Below are 20,203 nucleotides of genomic sequence, written 5' to 3' on the forward strand. Positions count from 1 at the left end.
TCCTCCCCTCACCTCCTCCCCTCATCTTCCTCCCCTCACCTCCTCCCCTCACCTCCTCCCCTCATCTTCCTCCCCTCCTCTCCTCCCCTCACCTCCTCCCCTCATCTTCCTCCCCTCATCTTCCTCCCCTCATCTTCCTCCCCTCACCTCCTCCCCTCACCTCCTCCCCTCATCTTCCTCCCCTCACCTCCTCCCCTCACCTCCTCCCCTCATCTTCCTCCCCTCACCTCCTCCCCTCACCTCCTCCCCTCATCTTCCTCCCCTCACCTCCTCCCCTCATCTTCCTCCCCTCACCTCCTCCCCTCACCTCCTGCCCTCATCCTCCTCCCCTCATCTTCCTCCCCTCACCTCCTCCCCTCACCTTCCTCCTCTCACCTCCTCCCCTCATCTTCCTCCCCTCATCTTCCTCCCCTCACAGTAGCTACCGCATACAGAAGTGACCCCGGAGTCACACACACACACACACACACACACACACACACACACACACACACACACACACACACACACACACACACACACACACACACACACACACACACACACACACACACACACACACACACACACACACACACACACACACACACACACACACACACACACACACACACACACACACACACACACACACACACACACACACACACACACGCACACACAGTCACAGAGAGCGGTCTCAATAACAGCAAAACAATGATCTGTTTCATCGTGCATGAAGCTCCTTAGGTGAAGTGTTTAGCCTGGAACTAAATAGACACTTCCATTAGTTTAACTTAATGCTAAGAAGGCTGGAGGGACAGTATTCACAGGGACGCAACTCACTTTAATGCCCACGGTAGCTCCTGTCGAGACAACCTGCATGTGACAGAAATCGTTACCCACTGCCAGACGTCTCTGCGGATTATTGCTGCCTCATGCATTCTTAACACTGTGAGATGACCTACAGTATAGCCTCCTTATCCCTGATCTCAGAGAGCTCGGCACTGTGTACACTGTGTGTGTTTACACTATTGTGCTATAGCTTTGTCTGGCATGATGAGTGACAGCCAGTGGATATCCCCATGATGGTAGAGGCCAGAAAATACAAGTTAATATCATTTATTACATTGCATTCATCAATCAATCAATCAATCAATCAATCAATCAATCAATCAATCAATCAATCAATCAATCAACCAATCAATCAATCAATCAATCAATCAATCAATCAATCAATCAACCAACCAACCAACCAAAGTAGCCCAGTCAATAGCTTAGCCCATCCATCATGGGATTATATGGCCATTACATACTGTAAAGGATATATGGGCTAGCAGTGAATAACGTGTCCTAACTATTCCCAGGCGAGCTCCAAACCCGCCCCATTATAGCGTGACGAACTGCTGTGCCCTGTGATATTGTGCTGTGATTGGCTGAGGCGCTCTCCATTGCTCCTATCATCAGTGCTACTGACAAGCCTCCTGTAAATCAGCGAAAAGTAGGAAACTGAGGAATTAAAGTCGCTATTATTAGAATTAAATATTGAAATATTGTCGTTCATCAAACATGTGGGAATGTTTTTTTATATTTTGAATGACTGATGTATGTAACCGAGTGGTTTTGAACCTGGGACCATAAGATCCACAGGCAGCCGCACTAAACTGCTGGGCTAAAGGGTCAGACCTGCTAGCAGGTTCTGGTTGACTGTGACCCACTCGTTAGTAGTTTACACAGTCATACTGACGTAGGCCTAGGAATAACGTAGCTACCAGGGGCAACAGTGCTAACGTTAGCTTGACAACGACAGCTAACGAGCTAAACTCGCCTGGCAATCGCTAGGATACCTGAACATCAGAGGAGCTCCAGTAGCAGGGATGAGGACCCAGACAGGTGTGTCGGGCTTTGTTACCCCCACCTGGCTACCTTATTGCTTCCGTTTCACCACGCATCATACAGTAGCTGCACACAAACACAAGGTCAAGTACACATTAGCATTGCAATCTAATATGGTAAATGCCAATGGTGCCTTTATATACAGTAGCAGCTTTTATCCAAAGCGCTTTACAATTATGTTCTTCACATTCACCCATACATTCACACACCGATGGTGGAGGCGACCATGTAAGGCATATCGTGCGGCAAAGGGAACGGCTCCTGCCTACCTCCAGTTAATGGTCTTTAACTAACTACACACCCTCAAGACCCCTACGCTCTGCATCTTCTGGCCGCCTCAGACCTACTCCTATCAGAGCTCCGGGAGGGTCATCAAAGAGAAGCCACCTATTCTCGGTCCTTGCCCCACAATGGTGGAACGAACTTCCCACTACAATTAGGACAGCCGAAACCCGGACCAATCGTGTGTCGACTAAAGACACACTTCTTCAATCAATATCTGAACGAAAAATTATAATAAATAAACGTTAAAACTAGTGCTGTCAGGCGATTAAAAAAATGTATCTAATTAATTACAGGATTTGTAATTAATTAATCTAATTAATCACATTTTAATCCCATAAACATTTTAGGCCTGATATTTTATATTTTATAATCATATTTCAAAATGCATGTGTCCGGATGGCAGAATTCAGTACTGTATCTACAAAACCTTCTGTTTAATCATCTTCCCTTTATTCATTTGCTTAGATTTTTCAGGTCTGGTCAATTTTAGCATGGTGTTATTCACAGTAAAAAAAAATAATAATAAAAAAGAATTGAATTGATATTCTCATTTGGTTCATTACAATTTACTCAAGCCTATAGTAACAGACACAGTATTTCTGACACTGGGAATACATTCCCTGAGATCCATAGATGTCCCTAGAATCAGATACCAAGAACATGCAAATGTACCATATTAAAAAAAGTTTGTAAATGTTTATTCTACGTTCTTATGGAATGAATGAGATTTAAAAAATATATATATATATAATTTTTCTTTTTTTTTATTATTAATTTTTAGTTAATTTTCATAATGCGATAAACTGACAGCCCTAGTTAAAACCCTAACTAACCTTACTGTCATGCACTAGTCCTAATATACTAACCTACACTGTAGCACTCAACACTTTGAACATTGTTACTGAGCTGATAGAGTTGTATCCTTCCTGCTGACTTGTCGTACACAACTTGTAAGTCGCTTCGGGTAAAAGCGTCAGCTAAATGACAAAATGCGATACATATAAATGCAAGGAGCAAACCTGCTCATCGGGAGTAATTAGGGGTAATTAGGGTCTTGCTCAAGGACACTTCGACACGCTGCCCGGGATAAGCAGGAATCGAACAAGGAACCTTCCGATTACTAGACGTTTGCTCTACCTCCTGAGCCACTGTCACCTCCGAATAGTACCTACATAACTGTGCCTCGTGACTTACAGTACATGTCTATTAGAGGGGTTATCAGTTCTGTTACAGAAAAGAACAGACTGGAAACTGGCAATTCATATATATATATATATATATATATATATATATATATATATTTCTGTATTATTCGTACTTTCTTTCAGGGCAAAGATTGAATGTAATTAAATGTATAGCCGCAGAAATGCTTGACATTTTGTCCGATCCTAAGTGCAGTACGGTACAGTACAGCGCACTACAATTACTCCGTGGCTGCCAACTCTAAGAATAAAGTTACTTTTGCTATTCATCATGAGCTGACTAATGATTTAACACTGACATGATATAACTGCACTTACAGCACTCTACAGTAGGTATACTTCATCAGTACAGGAAAAGCAACTATGCCCACCGCTCTGTCAGCAGTAACTCACTTGCTGCGCAGCCGTGATCGCAGAGCCACCGCTTCTGTGTTTCGCTCCCCTCCTTGTTGTCATCATTTGATTAACTTTTTAACTTCATCATTGCTTTTTACAGAGACAGCGGAGGCCGGAAACACAGGTGCGGGGGCAGGGTCTTGATATGATGAATACATAATAACAGTGGGGATCAGTGCTGGTTGTTCCACTCTGTACTGAGCAACACGCATTTCCCCTGTTGTGTACCATCTCCTCTCATTACCAAAAGTGTCTTTTCTCTCAATAATTCTTATTTATGTCAGCAGTCTTTTTATTTTCGTGCCAAAAGTGAAAGAGCTTCTTAATTGAATACGGGGGGAAATCATCTAATTACGTAGGTGAAAGACTGATGAAATGATTTCATTAGGGGCCCATCTTTTCCTGACAATTATTCAGCAAGAAGTTATGTTTTATAGAGGTAGAAATTAAGTGTGGCGTCCAATTCTCTCATAGCATCATAGTTCATGGGTGTTGGCTGGAGGTAGCTCAGTGCTCAGTTATGCAAAAGGTCTCTCTTTGAGCAACCATCGACTGTAATGTACTGGTTACGTCTAACCTTTAAAGGGACACTTCACTTTATTTTAGCAGGTAGTAGTCCCTAGACAAGGTATTGCTATTTTTTCATCTACATTTCATGGTGCTGTAATTAACACAACACCAGGATTCAATGGGCATGCATGCATGAAGCGATATAAGAACAGATTTCGTTCTTAACTAGCATTTCCTCTTACTTTGTTCTTACCTGGGATTCAGCAAAGTTTTCTTATTGTTGCTTTTTTCTCAGGCAAGAACAAATTATAAGAGTGATCGAGAGCACTCTTACCGAAATAAGAAATTCTTACCCCAAAAAATGTAATAAAAAAAAAGCCTACCATTGGTTAATTTCCCCCAAATACGACTTTAAAAATACAGACCTTTTCAATAATAATAATTATTATTATTATAACTTATTGCGTGCGTTCTGTCTGAAATGGATTATATATTGCTGTTAGAACAGTTATGCTCTGGCCGCCAAGGCCATTGATTGATGGAAGATTTTATTAACAGATTGCAGAATGGGTACAATACAGTACAGCTCAATACACACAATTGTTAAGGGGATACAGACCAGAGAAAGACTTTCGTCTTGTTTACATCAGGGTCCCCAATTTTCAATTCATAATGACATTTATGACATACACAACATACAGATATACAGATATATATCATGACATTTATGACATGACATACAGATATGCAGTACTGTATACGTATAGAACGCATATTTAGAGATCGTCTATATCAGTGGTTCCCAAACTTCTGTTTTATGCGGACCACTAGATTGTTATCAAGAACATTTGCGGACCACCTCGTATGCAAACAGTAAAACATAAATAAATAAACAACTGACTTAAACCCATACACGAGACCCTCTTCTTGGACCAAGTAGGTTTCGTTGATAATCCAATGTACAGTTACCCCCACCCGCCTACCCATCCCCCCACCCCACCCCACCCACCCAACCACCTCCAATGTACAGTCCCCCCCACCCCACCTACCCAACCCCCCCCCCCCCCCCCCCCCCCACCTCCTCCAATGTACAGTTTCTACATCAAATGTATATACTCTCTTTTTTTTTTCTCTTTTTGTATCACAAACAGTACTGTATTTGTAGATCTGGTGTGTCATAAATGTATAGATGTAGCAGTACTGTCTATCTGTATGTCGTGTATGTCATATATGTTATGATGAATTGAAAATGGGGGACCCTGATGTAAACAAGACGAAAGGCTTTCTCTGGTCTGCATCCCCTTAACAATTGTGTGTATTGAGCTGTACTGTATTGTACCCATTCTGCAATCTGTTAATACAATTTTCAATCAATCAATCAATCAATCAATCAATCAATCAATCAATCAAGACCTGCGTCGCGGGCACTGCGCTTTGTTCTCCAAATGGATTTGAGAGAGATGTGTCATCCAGTTTGACTTGGAGCATGCGCGGCACTGTACTATGCGCACTGCCAGTCAGACTCTAGATCTATTTGCGGAGCCAGATGAGTGGCAACCTGTGCGATTGGCTCTTGACAACGCACAGTCGTTCAGTATTGACAAAGCAGTACTTTGCTGGAACGATTTGTGTATGCGCGCACTGCGGGAGGTAGCCAGAAGCGCGCAACTAGCCAACTATTATATTACTATATTAATACAGTATATTCCACTATATAACTATAGGTGCTGTCAGGCCCGGACTGGCCATCGGAGCACCAGGAGTTTTCCCGGTGGCCTGGCCTGCACAGATTTAAAAAAAAAATATATATGTGTTTCTAGTTGTGGCGGCGGCACGGCGCGATAGTTAGATAACCTAGGTGGGTGGGGACCAACCAGGATTTCACTGTCTGCGACAGAGTTGGAGAACTATCTGACTTTCTCTCCCTCACGCGGATCACACACACACAATGGAGCCATGCTGCCGCTTGTGATGGCACTCAGATGCAGAATAACAGCCAGGCAATGAGCCAGGTAGTGAGGGACTCGGGAGAGATACAGTAGAGCGAAAGTCAATTAACGTTGATGTCAAGATGGACAGTGGAAGAAAGAGAAAGGGTGGAGCAGAGAGGGATAAAACAAAGAAAAAGAAATGCCCTTACAGGAGATGCTGCTAAATCCGGCAACATTTATCAAATGTTTTCTTGCACCAAGGTCAAGGAACCAGCAGGTTAGTCAGTGATAAAAATAATAATATGTTATGTTGAAATAATTTCCCACTTTCTTTTCCATAAATATTTTATTCAACTTCAGATTAAAAATGAAATACTCCCACTTTTCTGAAAGGAGTTGTTAAATCTGACATTACAAAAAACAATATGTGGTGGTTATGATTGGGGCTGAAGTTGAATAAACAATTTATGAAAGAAAAAGTCAAAATAATTCAAAGATAATTCAAAGATTACACACCTTTGCCACATATATTGGCTACAAACATAATCACTGCAAAGTTATCAAAAAAATAAGAATCTGATCAGACACAAGGGTTAAGTTGTTGTTCCCTTTCTAATTTCCTCAAAAACATCTAGTCTAGTTAATGTGATCAATATTATTTGACAATTGATGCTTTTTGTTGGAAATTTCAGTCAGTGAGCTCATACTTTGAGCTCATTTTATAGTTAAAATGATTGAGACAACGCAATCTTCTGTCTTCGTTATGCATGCGTGTGCTCAACACATGTGTCACTATTCTGGCAGTGGCTACTGTTATTATAGTATTGTAATGAAAGGTCTGTTATTTAATGTTTGTGTAAAGGGCTATTTTAACTGTTGATGTGTAGTGCATCAGTAAAGTGAATATGGTATTGTGCTCTTGCTCTGTTTGAATAGGTGGAGAGAGTGGTTAACTGTATTATAATAGTAAATAGAAAAATATGTTGTGCTCTTGCTTTTTTCTTTTTGAAGGTGGAGAGAGTAGCATTGCTAGTGCCACAACAGTTTTATTTGAGGTTCATAACAGTACATTGTACTAAGCAATTGTTGGCTCATTAGGTTGTGATTCACATGCACTAAAATTCACCAGAATGCAGGAAATTATGTCTTTGTAACAAAAAATTTCCTGGTGGGGGACCCCCAGACCCCCCGCTTAAAAGGTGGCCTGATTGGGGCTATATTTCGCGCTATATCTCCCGGTATGAATTATTTCCCCAGTCCGGCCCTGGGTGCTGTATGATGACAATACATTTGATTCCTATCTAATTTTGATCCATCGCAAAGCGCTCCAGCGATTGAATACGGCTGGGGGATCCGATGCAGACCCACGGCTCTCGTATTATAATGAGCCCGCGAGGCGTGTCTCTGTATGCAAATGACTTGCGCGAGAACTTGCGCATCCAGTTTAGAATGAGTGGGATTCACCATCCAAAAAACCTGGGTAAGAACAGATTTGGATTTTAAGAACTGCTTGATGAATGTGGCGGTGGCTTTTCTTATTGTTCTCTTAACAGACAGGTAAGCAAGAATATAAGAACAATAATAAGAGAGTATTGTTGAATGAGGCCCATTGTCTCTGATAATATCACTGGTGGTCATATTCAAACTAAAGCAATTGTTTTTGGATGTGTGTGAGATTATATGCAAAATAAATCAGCATTGTTTTTTGGTGAAGTGCCCCTTTAACAACCAGTCTAAATCTACTTATTATGTTATTGGTCCCATATGTAGGTCAGTGAGTGAGTCTGAGTAAGTGAGTGAACCAGATATCTCAAAAAGTTACGGCCAGATTGCCATGAAATTCGCTGCCATTCATGACCCCAAGAAGAAGAAGAAACATATTGATTTGAGTGACCCCATGACCTTTCGTCTAGTGCCACCATCAGGCCAGACTGTCTATTGGCAAATTAGCGTATCTCCTGATCCGCTAGTTGTACAGTCACCAAATTTGCTCTGAATATTCACAACTTCTACTGGAAGACGCCTCTTGATTTCGATGAAAGTAACAGCAAAGTGACTGATTGTTGTTCACAGTAGGTCTGCACTACTGTGTACATTCCTGCAGTTCCATTGTGGGAGCAATCCAAAATGCAATAAAATGCATGGGAATGGAGAAGAGGTAGTTACTCTCTGTCAGGGAGATCGTAGTGACAGCAGGAGGTGAAGTCAAAGTACTTCAAACAGCCTCATTTCCTGTGAAGCAAAGCTTTATTCTGACACCAGAGCCGCACACACTCCACAAACCCTAATTACCTCGGCTGGGTCAGCATTCTTGGGGTAGAGAAATTGCAAGGCTCTGAGTTTACAAAGCCATAAACATTGTTCTTTTTGACTTTGTGAAAGATTTGTAAGTTAACAATGTAGCAGATATACTGTTTAAGCTTGATGTCACAAAAGGTATTGATAATCAGTAGGGATCGGCCGATATTGGCATTAAAATGTGATATCGGAAATTATCGGTATCGGTTTTCAAAAAATATATATATATATTTTTTCACCTTTATTTACCCAGGCAAGCAAGTAAGAACAATTTCTGATTTTATTTATTGTCAAAAGTATGCATCATGTTGTGTTAATTCCATGACAAGATATATGTAATGTTAATTACCTGAAATTATTCAGTTTTTTTTTGGGGGGGGGGACCCTGCATATATCGGTATCGGTTGATATCGGTATTGGAAATTAAGAGTTGGACAATATCAGTATATCAGTATCGGTAAAAAAGCCAATATAGAGCATCCCAAATTATGTATTGATTATGTTGCATTATATATTTGTAATTTGCAGTAGGGATGACACATCACATTCCATACTGTGTATCAGCTCATGTCTAAGAGTCGTGTCATCTTCATTAATTCAGCTCTTTGTTTTATAACATTAGAAGTTGACGAAAAGTTAGGACACTTTTCTTAATAATAATTAAAGGAAAAACGCTCATACACTTTTAGAAATGTGTGATGAGGTCAAAGGTTTTGCTTTTTAATTTAGCTTAAATAGATAATATGTTGCCACATCATTAATTCTGGAAGCATGCAAGAACATCTGTCATTGTTAGAGCCTCTCACAGGCATGTTATGGAGCCCCGTTCAAGCACCTTTCCTATCAAGCATATGGCAGGTTGTGTGCCACCTCATGCCATGGCTGGCTGCTAATTAATTCTTTAGCACCTTCATTAAGATTCTGCTTGCGAATGCCTCCCTGGACCGGCAGGGATGGCAAATGTCATGTCTCCTCTCCGTGCCAGCATTATGTACACACGGCAGAAGCCCGCCACGACAACACCGGCGTTTGCCATTTTTTACGTGGAACAAAACCCTTGTATTAAGTCTCACGTCCCAGTCATGGAGTGTTGGTTGGAAAAGAGGGAGCCGGCGTCTCCTGGAGGTGGAGCAGAGACCCGGGGATATTGATAACGGATTAGGTGTGAAAGCCACGCCACAGCCGCGTCAGTGGGCCTACAGAAAGCCTGTGAGTGCCCTATAAGGGAGGTGATTAACTATCAAATGGATTGGAAAATTAGATAAACAACTGCTAATGGTTTAGCTATTAAACTCCGGGATGCGCGCACAGCCGCCTCTTCTTCTGCAGCCCAGTTCATCTGGATGAATGAGGCGAGACAGAACATGACGGATGCCTTCTGGGCTCTGTGTTGAGTCCACCAGACAAAACACAGACATCCTTAAGGCTCGATCCACAGCCACCAATCTCAGCGGTGCACGTGTCTTGCCGCTTTTCATCTCGGCACCCATGTTAATATAACAGCCACACACAGCCCACGCGAGCAGACCTAGCACATTTGGTGCCCTAGGCAAGCTTCACCCCTGGTGCCCCCCCCCCAATGTGCAAACATTAGCATTTATTTTATTTGTGGCGCATCTTTCTTTTTTTAATGTTAGATTTTCTTTTTTTTATGTCAAAATATTGGTTGCCGATATATAAGGGGACGCAAAAAAATATGCCCAGCTAAAAATATATATATATATATTTTATAATATACAGTATATGTGTATTATTTTCCTTTTTCTTTCATTTTCTTTTTGCTGGGCACAGTTTTTGGTGCACCCCCTCTGTGTGGCGCCCTAGGCAACCACATCATGTCGCCTATAGGAAGCTCTGCCCCTGCGCAAAATAAGACAGGGGAAAATGCGCTGTCTGTGTGGACGGTAGTGCTTTGCACTAGATAGTACTGTACATTAGTACACTGCATAGTTGTGTATTGTATATTATATGGTAACTCAGAACATTGTACATATGTCTATACCGAACAACTGTGACCTCATTTTCTTCTTCTAAATTCATGCTATATTATGTTATTATGTTATTTGATACTATCTTGTCTAGCACAGTCTCTGGAGCGTAACAGTAAGAAGCATTTTGTATGAAAGTATTCTGTACTTCTGTATGACAACTATTAAAGAACTTGAGAACTTGAACTTGAACTTGAACCGCTGACATTACAGCAAATCAGCCGTCACACTCAGGTGAGGTTGGCTGTGTGGATCCAGTGTAAGGTGGTATATATATATATATATTTATTCTCACCGTATATATATATATATATATATATATCTATCCACACCTGTCTCTACATACCTTCACATAATCCTTTTACATATCTGTAGATACTAGATAACTTTATTAAGTCAAGTCAAGTCAATAGTTTTATTTGTCACGGCATACAAGCATACAGTGAAATGCGGGGGGTCATGCCCGCAGTGATTGTGCAATAATACAAGTAATAAGAATAGGAATGAGAATAAGACATTTGTGCAATAATACAAGTAATAAGAATAAGACATAACAGGTATAATGTACAATACATAAAGTTTACAAAAAGCATGGTAAGACATGCTAAGGTCCTGCGATAGTGCAATACAATGTTAGCTACGGATGAGGCACTGGGTCTCACAACAATACAGTACGGCTCAATACAAACAACTGTTAAGAGGATGCAGACCAGAAAAATACTTTTGTCTTGTTTACATCAGGGTCCCCCCCCCCCCCCCCCCCCGGGGCCAGTTTCGAATTGCGGCCTCCCGCTGCAAAATATTAGCATAGTAGGTAGTAATATAGGCAAGGAAGATTATTTTGTAGCAAATTGCATGATAGTAAAATACAGTTTCACAATAGCGTGGCCACTGGCCAGTGTTTTTAAGATTTTACTTGACGCACTAATAAAAGTGCTAAAAGAGTTCTACTGACGTGCTGTTTTCATACAGACCCAAATTCAGTAGTGATCAATTGGAATCGTGCTTAAAACAAAGGTCCGGAACACTAAACATCACTTTATCATACCATGTGGTCTTGTTGACGTTCTCATGGAAGGTTTAAAGGGTCATATCTCTGAAGTCATAGCTGTCTCGTCTACTTGTCTCTGCAGCTGGTGAGTGAGCAACAAGAGAGCCGCCCCCTGCTAAGCCCCTCCATTGACGACTTCCTCTGTGAGACCAAGTGTGATGGAGTTTCCCGCCCAGTGACGTCCAATACAGCAGGTACCGGTACAGTACAGTGCCTTTTCACAGTCTCCCTGTCTCTGGTCGGGTAGCTGACCCAGTCTTAAAATATAAGTCACTTAACTTTTTTTTTTCTTTTGCCCCCAATTATGTCGTTATGCTAATTCCCCCCTGGTTTGGGAGGGTGTAGAACTACCACATGCCTCCTCCAATACATGTGGAGTCGCCAGTCGCTTCTTTAGCGACGAGTTTCACTGAAACATGCATGGAGGTTCACTCTATCTCCCCCAGATCCCCTCCCTGCTGAACAGGCGCCGACCGACCAATAGGAGTCGCTGTTGCAACGGCCAGGTCTCGCACCCGACTGGCTTCTCACTCCCGAACACTACCAGTTGTGTTCGTAGGGACGGCTGGCAAAGTCGGGAGGTACCGCTGCCGGGAATTGAACCCGGGTGTCTGTGGTGGTGGGCGAGTGCTTAGTCCTCTACAAACTACGCCATGATAGACAGTATGCATATTTGGGATATATAATTGAAATATAATGGCGCTCCAGCAGGAACATAATATTAACACATTTCCGATCATCCGTGAGTTATGATGGCCACCAGTTTAATCACCTGTACAGTGTATAGCTGTTGCACTTTTGCACTCTGGTTGGATGCCAAACTTCGTTGTACTGTACTTGTGCTGTATGATGACGATACATTTTAATCTAATCTAATTGCTTGTCTCAATTAGCCTATGCAAATTATAAAGCCATCAATAAATATCTGTCTAAACCAATTATTAATTAACAGGCTGTATTAGCTACTGTATATTCCCTCTGTTGGCACCTGCTACTGTTAGTGAACAGACAAACTAGTGTTCTCTTCTTTTTCCTTTAACCCTTTCACTATCACTCTACAGGTTCACCCTTTCACTACCACACTACAGGCGGTTAACCCTTTCACTGCACCACTACATATGGTTAACCCTTTCACTACCACACTACAGAAGGTTAACCCTTTCACTGCACCACTACATATGGTTCACCCTTTCACTACCACACTACAGGCGGTTAACCCTTTCACTGCACCACTACATATGGTTAACCCTTTCACTACCACACTACAGGAGGTTAACCAATTCACTACCACACTACAGAAGGTTAACCGTTCACTACCACACTACAATGGGTTAGCCTTTCACTACCACACTACAGAATGTTAACCATTTCACTACCACACTACAGAAGGTTAACCTTTCACCACCACACTTCAGTATGTTAACCTTTCACTACCACACTTCAGAATGTTTTACCCTTTCACTACCACACTACAAAGGGTTAACCTTTCACTACCACACTACAGAATGTTAACCTTTCAGTACCACACTTCAGAATGTTAACCCTTTCACTACCACACTACAAAGGGTTAACCTTTCACTGTGATGTACTGTCCTGCTACATCACTGTCCTGCTACATCACTGTCCTGCTACATCACTGTGATGCTACATCACTGTCCTGCTACATCACTGTGATGCTACATCACTGTCCTGCTACATCACTGTGATGCTACATCACTGTCCTGCTACATCACTGTGATGCTACATCACTGTCCTGCTACATCACTGTGATGCTACATCACTGTCCTGCTACATCACTGTGATGCTACATCACTGTCCTGCTACATCACTGTCCTGCTACATCACTGTCCTGCTACATCACTGTCCTGCTACATCACTGTCCTGCTACATCACTGTGATGCACTGTCCTGCTACATCACTGTGATGCTACATCACTGTCCTGCTACATCACTGTGATGTACTGTCCTGCTACATCACTGTGATGTACTGTCCTGCTACATCACTGTGATGTACTGTCCTGCTACATCACTGTGATGCACTGTCCTGCTACATCACTGTGATCCACTGTCCTGCTACTGTTGCATCACTGTCCTGCACAGTACAGGACACAAAATGATTTAACTGCCTCTCGAAATAATGGTATAATGGTGATATAAGGAGCCATGCAAAAACCAAATAATGCAGCATAACATAATAGAGAAGCAACACAGTATTCCTTATACAACACAGTCTAGAAGACTCACAGGGAAGTAGAAGTCAATGTCCTCGTTTAGGCCTGGAAAGGAAGTGGCTCTGAGGGTGTCCATCCAAAAAGTCTCCCGTTGAAGGAGACGTTTGAGTCTTGGCGCCTTCCTGGTATTTTCTGGGATGACATTAAGGGCCATAACTTTCAATGAGTCTGGGTTGGTGTGTCCTACTGCCCTGTAATACTGTGCCACGGGGTAGTTCAGATTCAGATTCAGATTACTTTATTCGCCATTTCATACATGTACAAAAAGGAACGTGTTTTGGCATTACAGTGCATACTTTTTTTTCACAATTAAGAACAATACAACAGTACAATCCCAAATGTTTCTACTGCCCTGTAATATTGTGCCACAGGGTAGTTGTCCTACTGCCCTGTAATACTGTGCCACATGGTAGTTGTCCTACTGCCCTGTAATACTGTGCCACAGGGTAGTTGTCCTACTGCCCTGTAATATTGTGCCACAGGGTAGTTGTCCTACTGCCCTGTAATACTGTGCCACGGGGTAGTTGTCCTACTGGCCTGTAATACTGTGCCATAGGGTAGTTGTGGGTCCTGGTGGTGTATTTAGTGCAGCCAATGTAGAAACAGCCACACTCACGTTCAAGTCTATAAACAACACGTGTTGTATTGCAGTTAGCGAAGCTCCGGCATTGAGATGTCCTAGAAACATCCACAAAATGTTTTGTCTCTGGTGATGTTATTGCAATGCTTGCAAGAGCCACGTCTGAATGTGCCAGTGGGTTTTGCGAACCAAATAGTGGGTTTTGAGGGGAGTAGGTGACTCCTCACCAGGTTAATATTTTTGATAAAAAGTTATTTACTGTATTTTTATGGCATTTACACTTAAAGTAGAAAAACAAAAGTAATCTGTAAAATAATACAGTGAATCTCCCGTGATTTAAAAAAAAAAATTACAGTGTAGGTGCCCTTCTGAATGAGAAAGCTGGAGGCTCAGGAAACACTGAACAAAGGGTGGGGTCACTGAAGGATGTCCTAGTTGTTAGTGATGATGTGTCTGGTATCAGACATAGATACTAGATGGCTCAAGGCAGAGGGTTACTGCTTTAAGGTGATGATCTGCACAAACAAAAATACTCTTAACTCGCTGAAATCTTGACGGATTTACAAACGGTTTGGTTTATTACAAACGTTATTAATGGCTATGATTCTTGCTTGGAAGAATTTTTTTATAAATCTTTTTCATATCAAAGTCCATTATAAGTATGAAGTATGATAACCACATCTCTGACGTTTTTAACAAACCAAACGGTTGAAAATTTAGCAAGCTATGGTTATTTCAATAGTAGGCTACATGCATGTTATGAGTGGGCGTGCTCCACCCTCGCAAGATGGCCGCCATGTGGCAACGAAGGTCTCCGTTGGCCAGCAGCGCGGGTAAGCCATCTAGTGTTATATATCTATGACACTAGCTGTGTGGTGAAATAGATTCTAGGAGGTTGTTGTTCACCTGGTCTCTTGTTTAGGAGGCGCTTCCTGTCTAGGGATTTGGCTCTAGTAACAGCTTGAGTGAGAACCTTTTTCTTGTAGCCCCTCTGTTCATATCTGTGGTACGTGTCTTTGGCTTGGTTATTATCAATGTGCTGGTGCTGTGCTGTAACTGAGCAATCTGATCAAGTGCCACGGTTAATGCTGCTTCAGAAGAGCATCTATCAGGAGTACACAGACTCAGTTAGCCGTGCCCAGATACAAGAATGGCAAAACAAAAAAATACAGTATAATGTAATTATAATTATAAGAAATTGCAGTATAATAATGACAGTTATTAAAATAATAATAATAATAATAATAATACATGTACAAAAATTGACATTATGTCTTTCAATTCAGTAGAAGAGTCCAAAGTAGAATTCAAACAGCCTGCAAACAGTTTGCGAAAAACCATGCCCTGTGTGGAATAGCCAATTTAATAAATAATAATGAATAAATAAATAAATAAAAACACACAGGGGTCCAACACATTTCCCCCATGCACTTCATGGACACCCTGAGAGTGTACTGTACCTCTCTGAACATTTGCATATAGCGACAGGAGGGCTGTGATTTATATTGTCTCTGAAACCTCAGGAACGGCACTTGCGCTGCTTTCAGAAGTGAATCACGTATCGCAGAGCCCACTGTGTTCCCCTGGGTGCTCTCAGTGTCATCTATAAACTCTTTCCCAATTCATTGCCAATGGAGCAGCTCCAGAAGTTTTAGCATTCTGGGTTTTTGCTTGAATACTGCAACGCACTGCTCATCGGGATCCCTAGCAAGAGCATCCAGAAGCTCCAGTACAATTAAAACTGTGCTGCTAGGATCCTGATGAGAGTGCGGAAATATGATCACATCACACCCATACTCCATTCCCTACACTGGCTCCCTGTCTCCTTCAGGTTTGAATACAAGGTCTCCCTCCTCACCCATCAGTGCATCCACAGCAACGCCCCCTCCTATCTAAACGGACTCATCGCTCCCCCGACCTCCACCCGCTCCCTCCGCTCTGGACACTCAAACACACTCCAACCCATACACAGGACACACCTTCGCACCATGGGTGACCGGGCCTTCTGCTCAGCTGCTCCTCGGCTGTGGAATGCCCTCCCCGACCATCTGAGAGCACCACAGTCCGTTGAGGTTTTTAAAAGGGGCCTAAAAACATTTCTTTTTAACAAGGCATTTGCCTGAATTATTTTTTTATTAAAAAAATATTTAGATTTTGATCTGTATGTTTCTTCCATTTCATTGGTTATTTTATTCATTTAAATTGTTTTTATTAATTACATTTTGTATCTTTATCTCCTGTAGCACTTTGAGATTGTCACAAATATAAAGTGCGTTACAAATTGAATTTATTATTATTAGGTAGTTTTGTTTTCACTAATAATCTTTTGGACTGACCATGGGGGGAATACCATGTATAAATATTTCAATATGTATGCATATGTATGAGTAACCCCTCGTTTTTACAATGTATACAGGACGAGGTTTCATGAAACACATCAACTCGAAAGAGCAGTGCAGCAAAACTACACTGTGTAGCGGTTGTGATGCCAGTACAGATGACCACTCAAAACAAATGTTTTATGTTATTATTACTTTTATTACTTTGAATCAAATCATTAACCCCTCTGGGTGTAGAGCAGCTCACGCTCATCGCAAACTTACAAGTATGTGTTTATATTACCTGAGGATGTTGATTTATTCTGGACAGGGAAGGTGATGGTGTCTATTGAGGCATAAGGCTCTTATGACAAATTAACAAACCCACGCATCCTTCTCATTCTAATTGGAATGAAAGTTGAGGAGCGATGAAATTTTTTATTATAACACTTTTTTCCATTCATAGGCTCTGTAGCCCAGGAGCAAGTAATGGGCAGGGAGGAATAAAAAAGAGAATGGACAAATGGTTCAAGAGGCTACTCTCATTCCCTGCCGGTCTGATAACCTGCAATTGAATTGCCTAATTGACCAAATGGGAGCTCCTCAAGGAGCTTGCCTTATCCAATTCCGTGCAGCGGCCATCAACCCCAAAATATATTTAGATTCTCTGTGAAAATAATTGACTCAATTTACTGTGTGGATCAAACACCACAGGTTGCGTACCGTACCATACTGTATCTGGACCCCGGTCTTTTAATCTTGTTAGAAAAAACTACTATCTAATGGTTTCTGGAACACACGCTTCAGTAACCTGTCGGGGACCGTATGGGTGAATAGCTAGTTCATAACCACAATGTTTAAGCAAAAGCCAGATTTAATGGGAGGCAGGAACAATGCTATTAAACCTGTTTAATTCCCCTCTTAGTTCTGTCTTCAACGTTGGACCTTTTGGATCTCAGCGAGCCCAGTGGGAGGAGGAACAGTAAGGACAAGAGGAGCCCGCTGTCGTCCCGCGGGGACAGCCAGAAGAATACCCCTCACAGGAAGAAGACGGACGAGACGGAGCTGATTCGGGTGGACGTCGAACAGACAAGAGCCAGCGGCCGCACTCCCGAGAGGGTGTCGCTAGATTCAGGTAGAGGTCCATTCTGAATTCACAATCTTTCATCATTTGTGCTAATAATGTTTTCTGAGTGAGATGCACTGTAACATACGCTATGTACAAAAGTTATACTATTCGTTAGTGATCCAAATTTTACATCCCATCTTTTCAGATCCTTTCCTGTTCCTATCTTACTGAGTAAACCGTACGCAAAGTGCTCTCACTTCATTCAAGCCTGAATAATGTTGATATTGTTCCAGTTTCCCAAATGCCATAAATCCCCTGGCTTGCCGCCCACACAAACAAGTTCCCCCCCAGTGGAACTGACCTCATTCATGTACAAGACAGACCAGAAAAGGATCAGGCAATTCCCTGTAATGAAAAGGATCATCTACAAAGACATTAACTGTTACACTCTTACCATTAGGGGACTAAATTGTCCTCTTAAAAAACGCCATAAAAATATTATTAATTGAAATAATTTCCCACTTTTTTTTCATACATCTTTTATTCAACTTCGGCCCTGATCATAACCACCAAATATTCTATTCATTTTAGAATGTTAACCCTTTAAATGCCAGTGTTTGTGATGGCATCACAACTGATTGTTAAAAAACACACACAAATTTAAATATTTTCAATATATCAAATGCAATGTGGATTTTTCTGGGGGGATAATTACAGGCTAGCATGTGTCAATGATTAGCAACAACACTGATTTTGATGGATTTTTTTTTTTGTAATGTCAGATTTACAACTCTTTTCAGAAAAGTGGGAATATTTCATTTTTAATCTGACATTAGTCAGTGAGTTTCCTATTTGCCAGTTGAAAAGGTTACAGTCTTCACATAAGCAATATTTACATGATGGGAGTCATACTACGTATGCTCTGTTTGATTAATTCATGGCTGTGAGTTGGATCTTAACCCACGTGTTATTTACAGGCCGTCTTATGTGGCCAGATGGTTTATTGTCTGGGTACCCTCAGCTGAATACTGTTAGCTAATCAGTAATATTGCACAGTACCTTATTATGAAATTGCCACGCTGTTTGGTTAATTTACCTTTAGAATGCCAGCCTTTCTAGTATTTTCCGTGGTCGTTGCACTATGTTTGCGAAGCTGTGTTTGTGTTCTGTATTATAGCTGTAGAGACACGGTGTGGCCCATTTCGACAAACATTACTTGTAGTCCAGCATGGGAGTAATAGTTTGTTTCCACACGCTGTAGTTTGTAGTTTATTACACGCTAAACACATCGCACATTTCCAAGATAATACAGTATTTTTTCATAGATCGCGAGAAAAAACGCATTATGTGCAATAAGCCCCTGAAACCCTGAATACTCCCAAATCACAGGTACTGTATATGACTTGTATATATGTATCATCACAAAATCATCAAGGGGGGGGGGGGGGGGGGGGTCAGCATCAGGCATCATTCCTCTAGCATCAGGCCAAAATGTTCAAATGAGCGTATCTCTTGATTCATTAGTCACAGAGATTATATCCAGACTCCTCGTGCAGACCAAATATGTCATTAAAAACGTATGAAGTTTTACTTAGAAGACCTACTTCTAAGTACTACTTAGGGGTTGGGCGACAGTGGCTCGGAAGGTAGAGCAGATTCAGATTTAGATTCAGATTCCTTTATTAACACTTTCCGTGCCGGCCGTGTTTTCCTTTTTACCCCCTTGAATGCTGCCACCCACTTCAATGATAGCGCTCTCATATTTGTGAACGCATAATCTATGTCTTAAATTATGGCTATGTGTCTAATCTGGCCGTCGCTTATCAATGACTTGTTTGCAGTCAACATTGTCGAAACGGATTGTTTTTTAATCAGTTCATTTCCGTTTTATACCATTTTGAAAATCGCTCGTTTTTTTTAAGTTTCAGGAAAATATAACGATTCCGTGATAATCGCCCTTTACTGGAATATTCTGGAATACACAAAATAAACGTTGACATTTTTCGGCCTATTTATGAATAGTTTTCAAATAAACGCTAGATTATCGATAGTATATGTGTACTTATATATCTCTCATTTCCTGATCAGCACACACACACACACACACACGCACACACACACACACACGCACATAGGGCAAACGCTGATATCTCTGTGAAAACAGCTCTGATTATCCCAAGACTGGTAAAATAGATTCCTTACCTCAGATCAGATGTTCTCCAAAAAGATTATTCCAATTCCTGATCGCCATTCCAAATATCGATCGCGTTTATTGATCCAATGCTGCGTACTGGAAATATGTATTCCACGCTGTTCTGATGGTCCACAATGAGTCCGATGGGCTCGGATTACTTGCCTGAGAAGTAAAATGTGGATTCCGGATTTTTCTTTTCTCATCCATTTTCATTGAGTCCATTCCAAAAGGGTGCATTACCATCCGGGAGACGATAGGGGGCGGTATTTTCCCAAT

General features: G+C 41.6%; 1 protein-coding gene across 1 annotated transcript in view; it reads left to right on the forward strand.

The window, feature by feature from the left end:
- The window catches only part of pex5la (peroxisomal biogenesis factor 5-like a), a gene marked incomplete at both ends in the record, with an annotated part of 217,787 nt that overhangs the window by 136,494 nt on the left and 61,090 nt on the right, over positions 1-20,203 (forward strand). Inside the window, 2 exons of the mRNA XM_084308478.1 lie at positions 11,619-11,730; positions 17,590-17,799. Coding sequence (XP_084164604.1) covers positions 11,619-11,730; positions 17,590-17,799 — 322 coding nt within the window. The remainder of the gene's footprint in view (positions 1-11,618; positions 11,731-17,589; positions 17,800-20,203) is intronic.

This window comes from Notolepis coatsorum, assembly GCF_963971535.1.
Source record: "Notolepis coatsorum genome assembly, chromosome: 2".
Lineage (NCBI taxonomy): Eukaryota > Metazoa > Chordata > Actinopteri > Aulopiformes > Paralepididae > Notolepis > Notolepis coatsorum.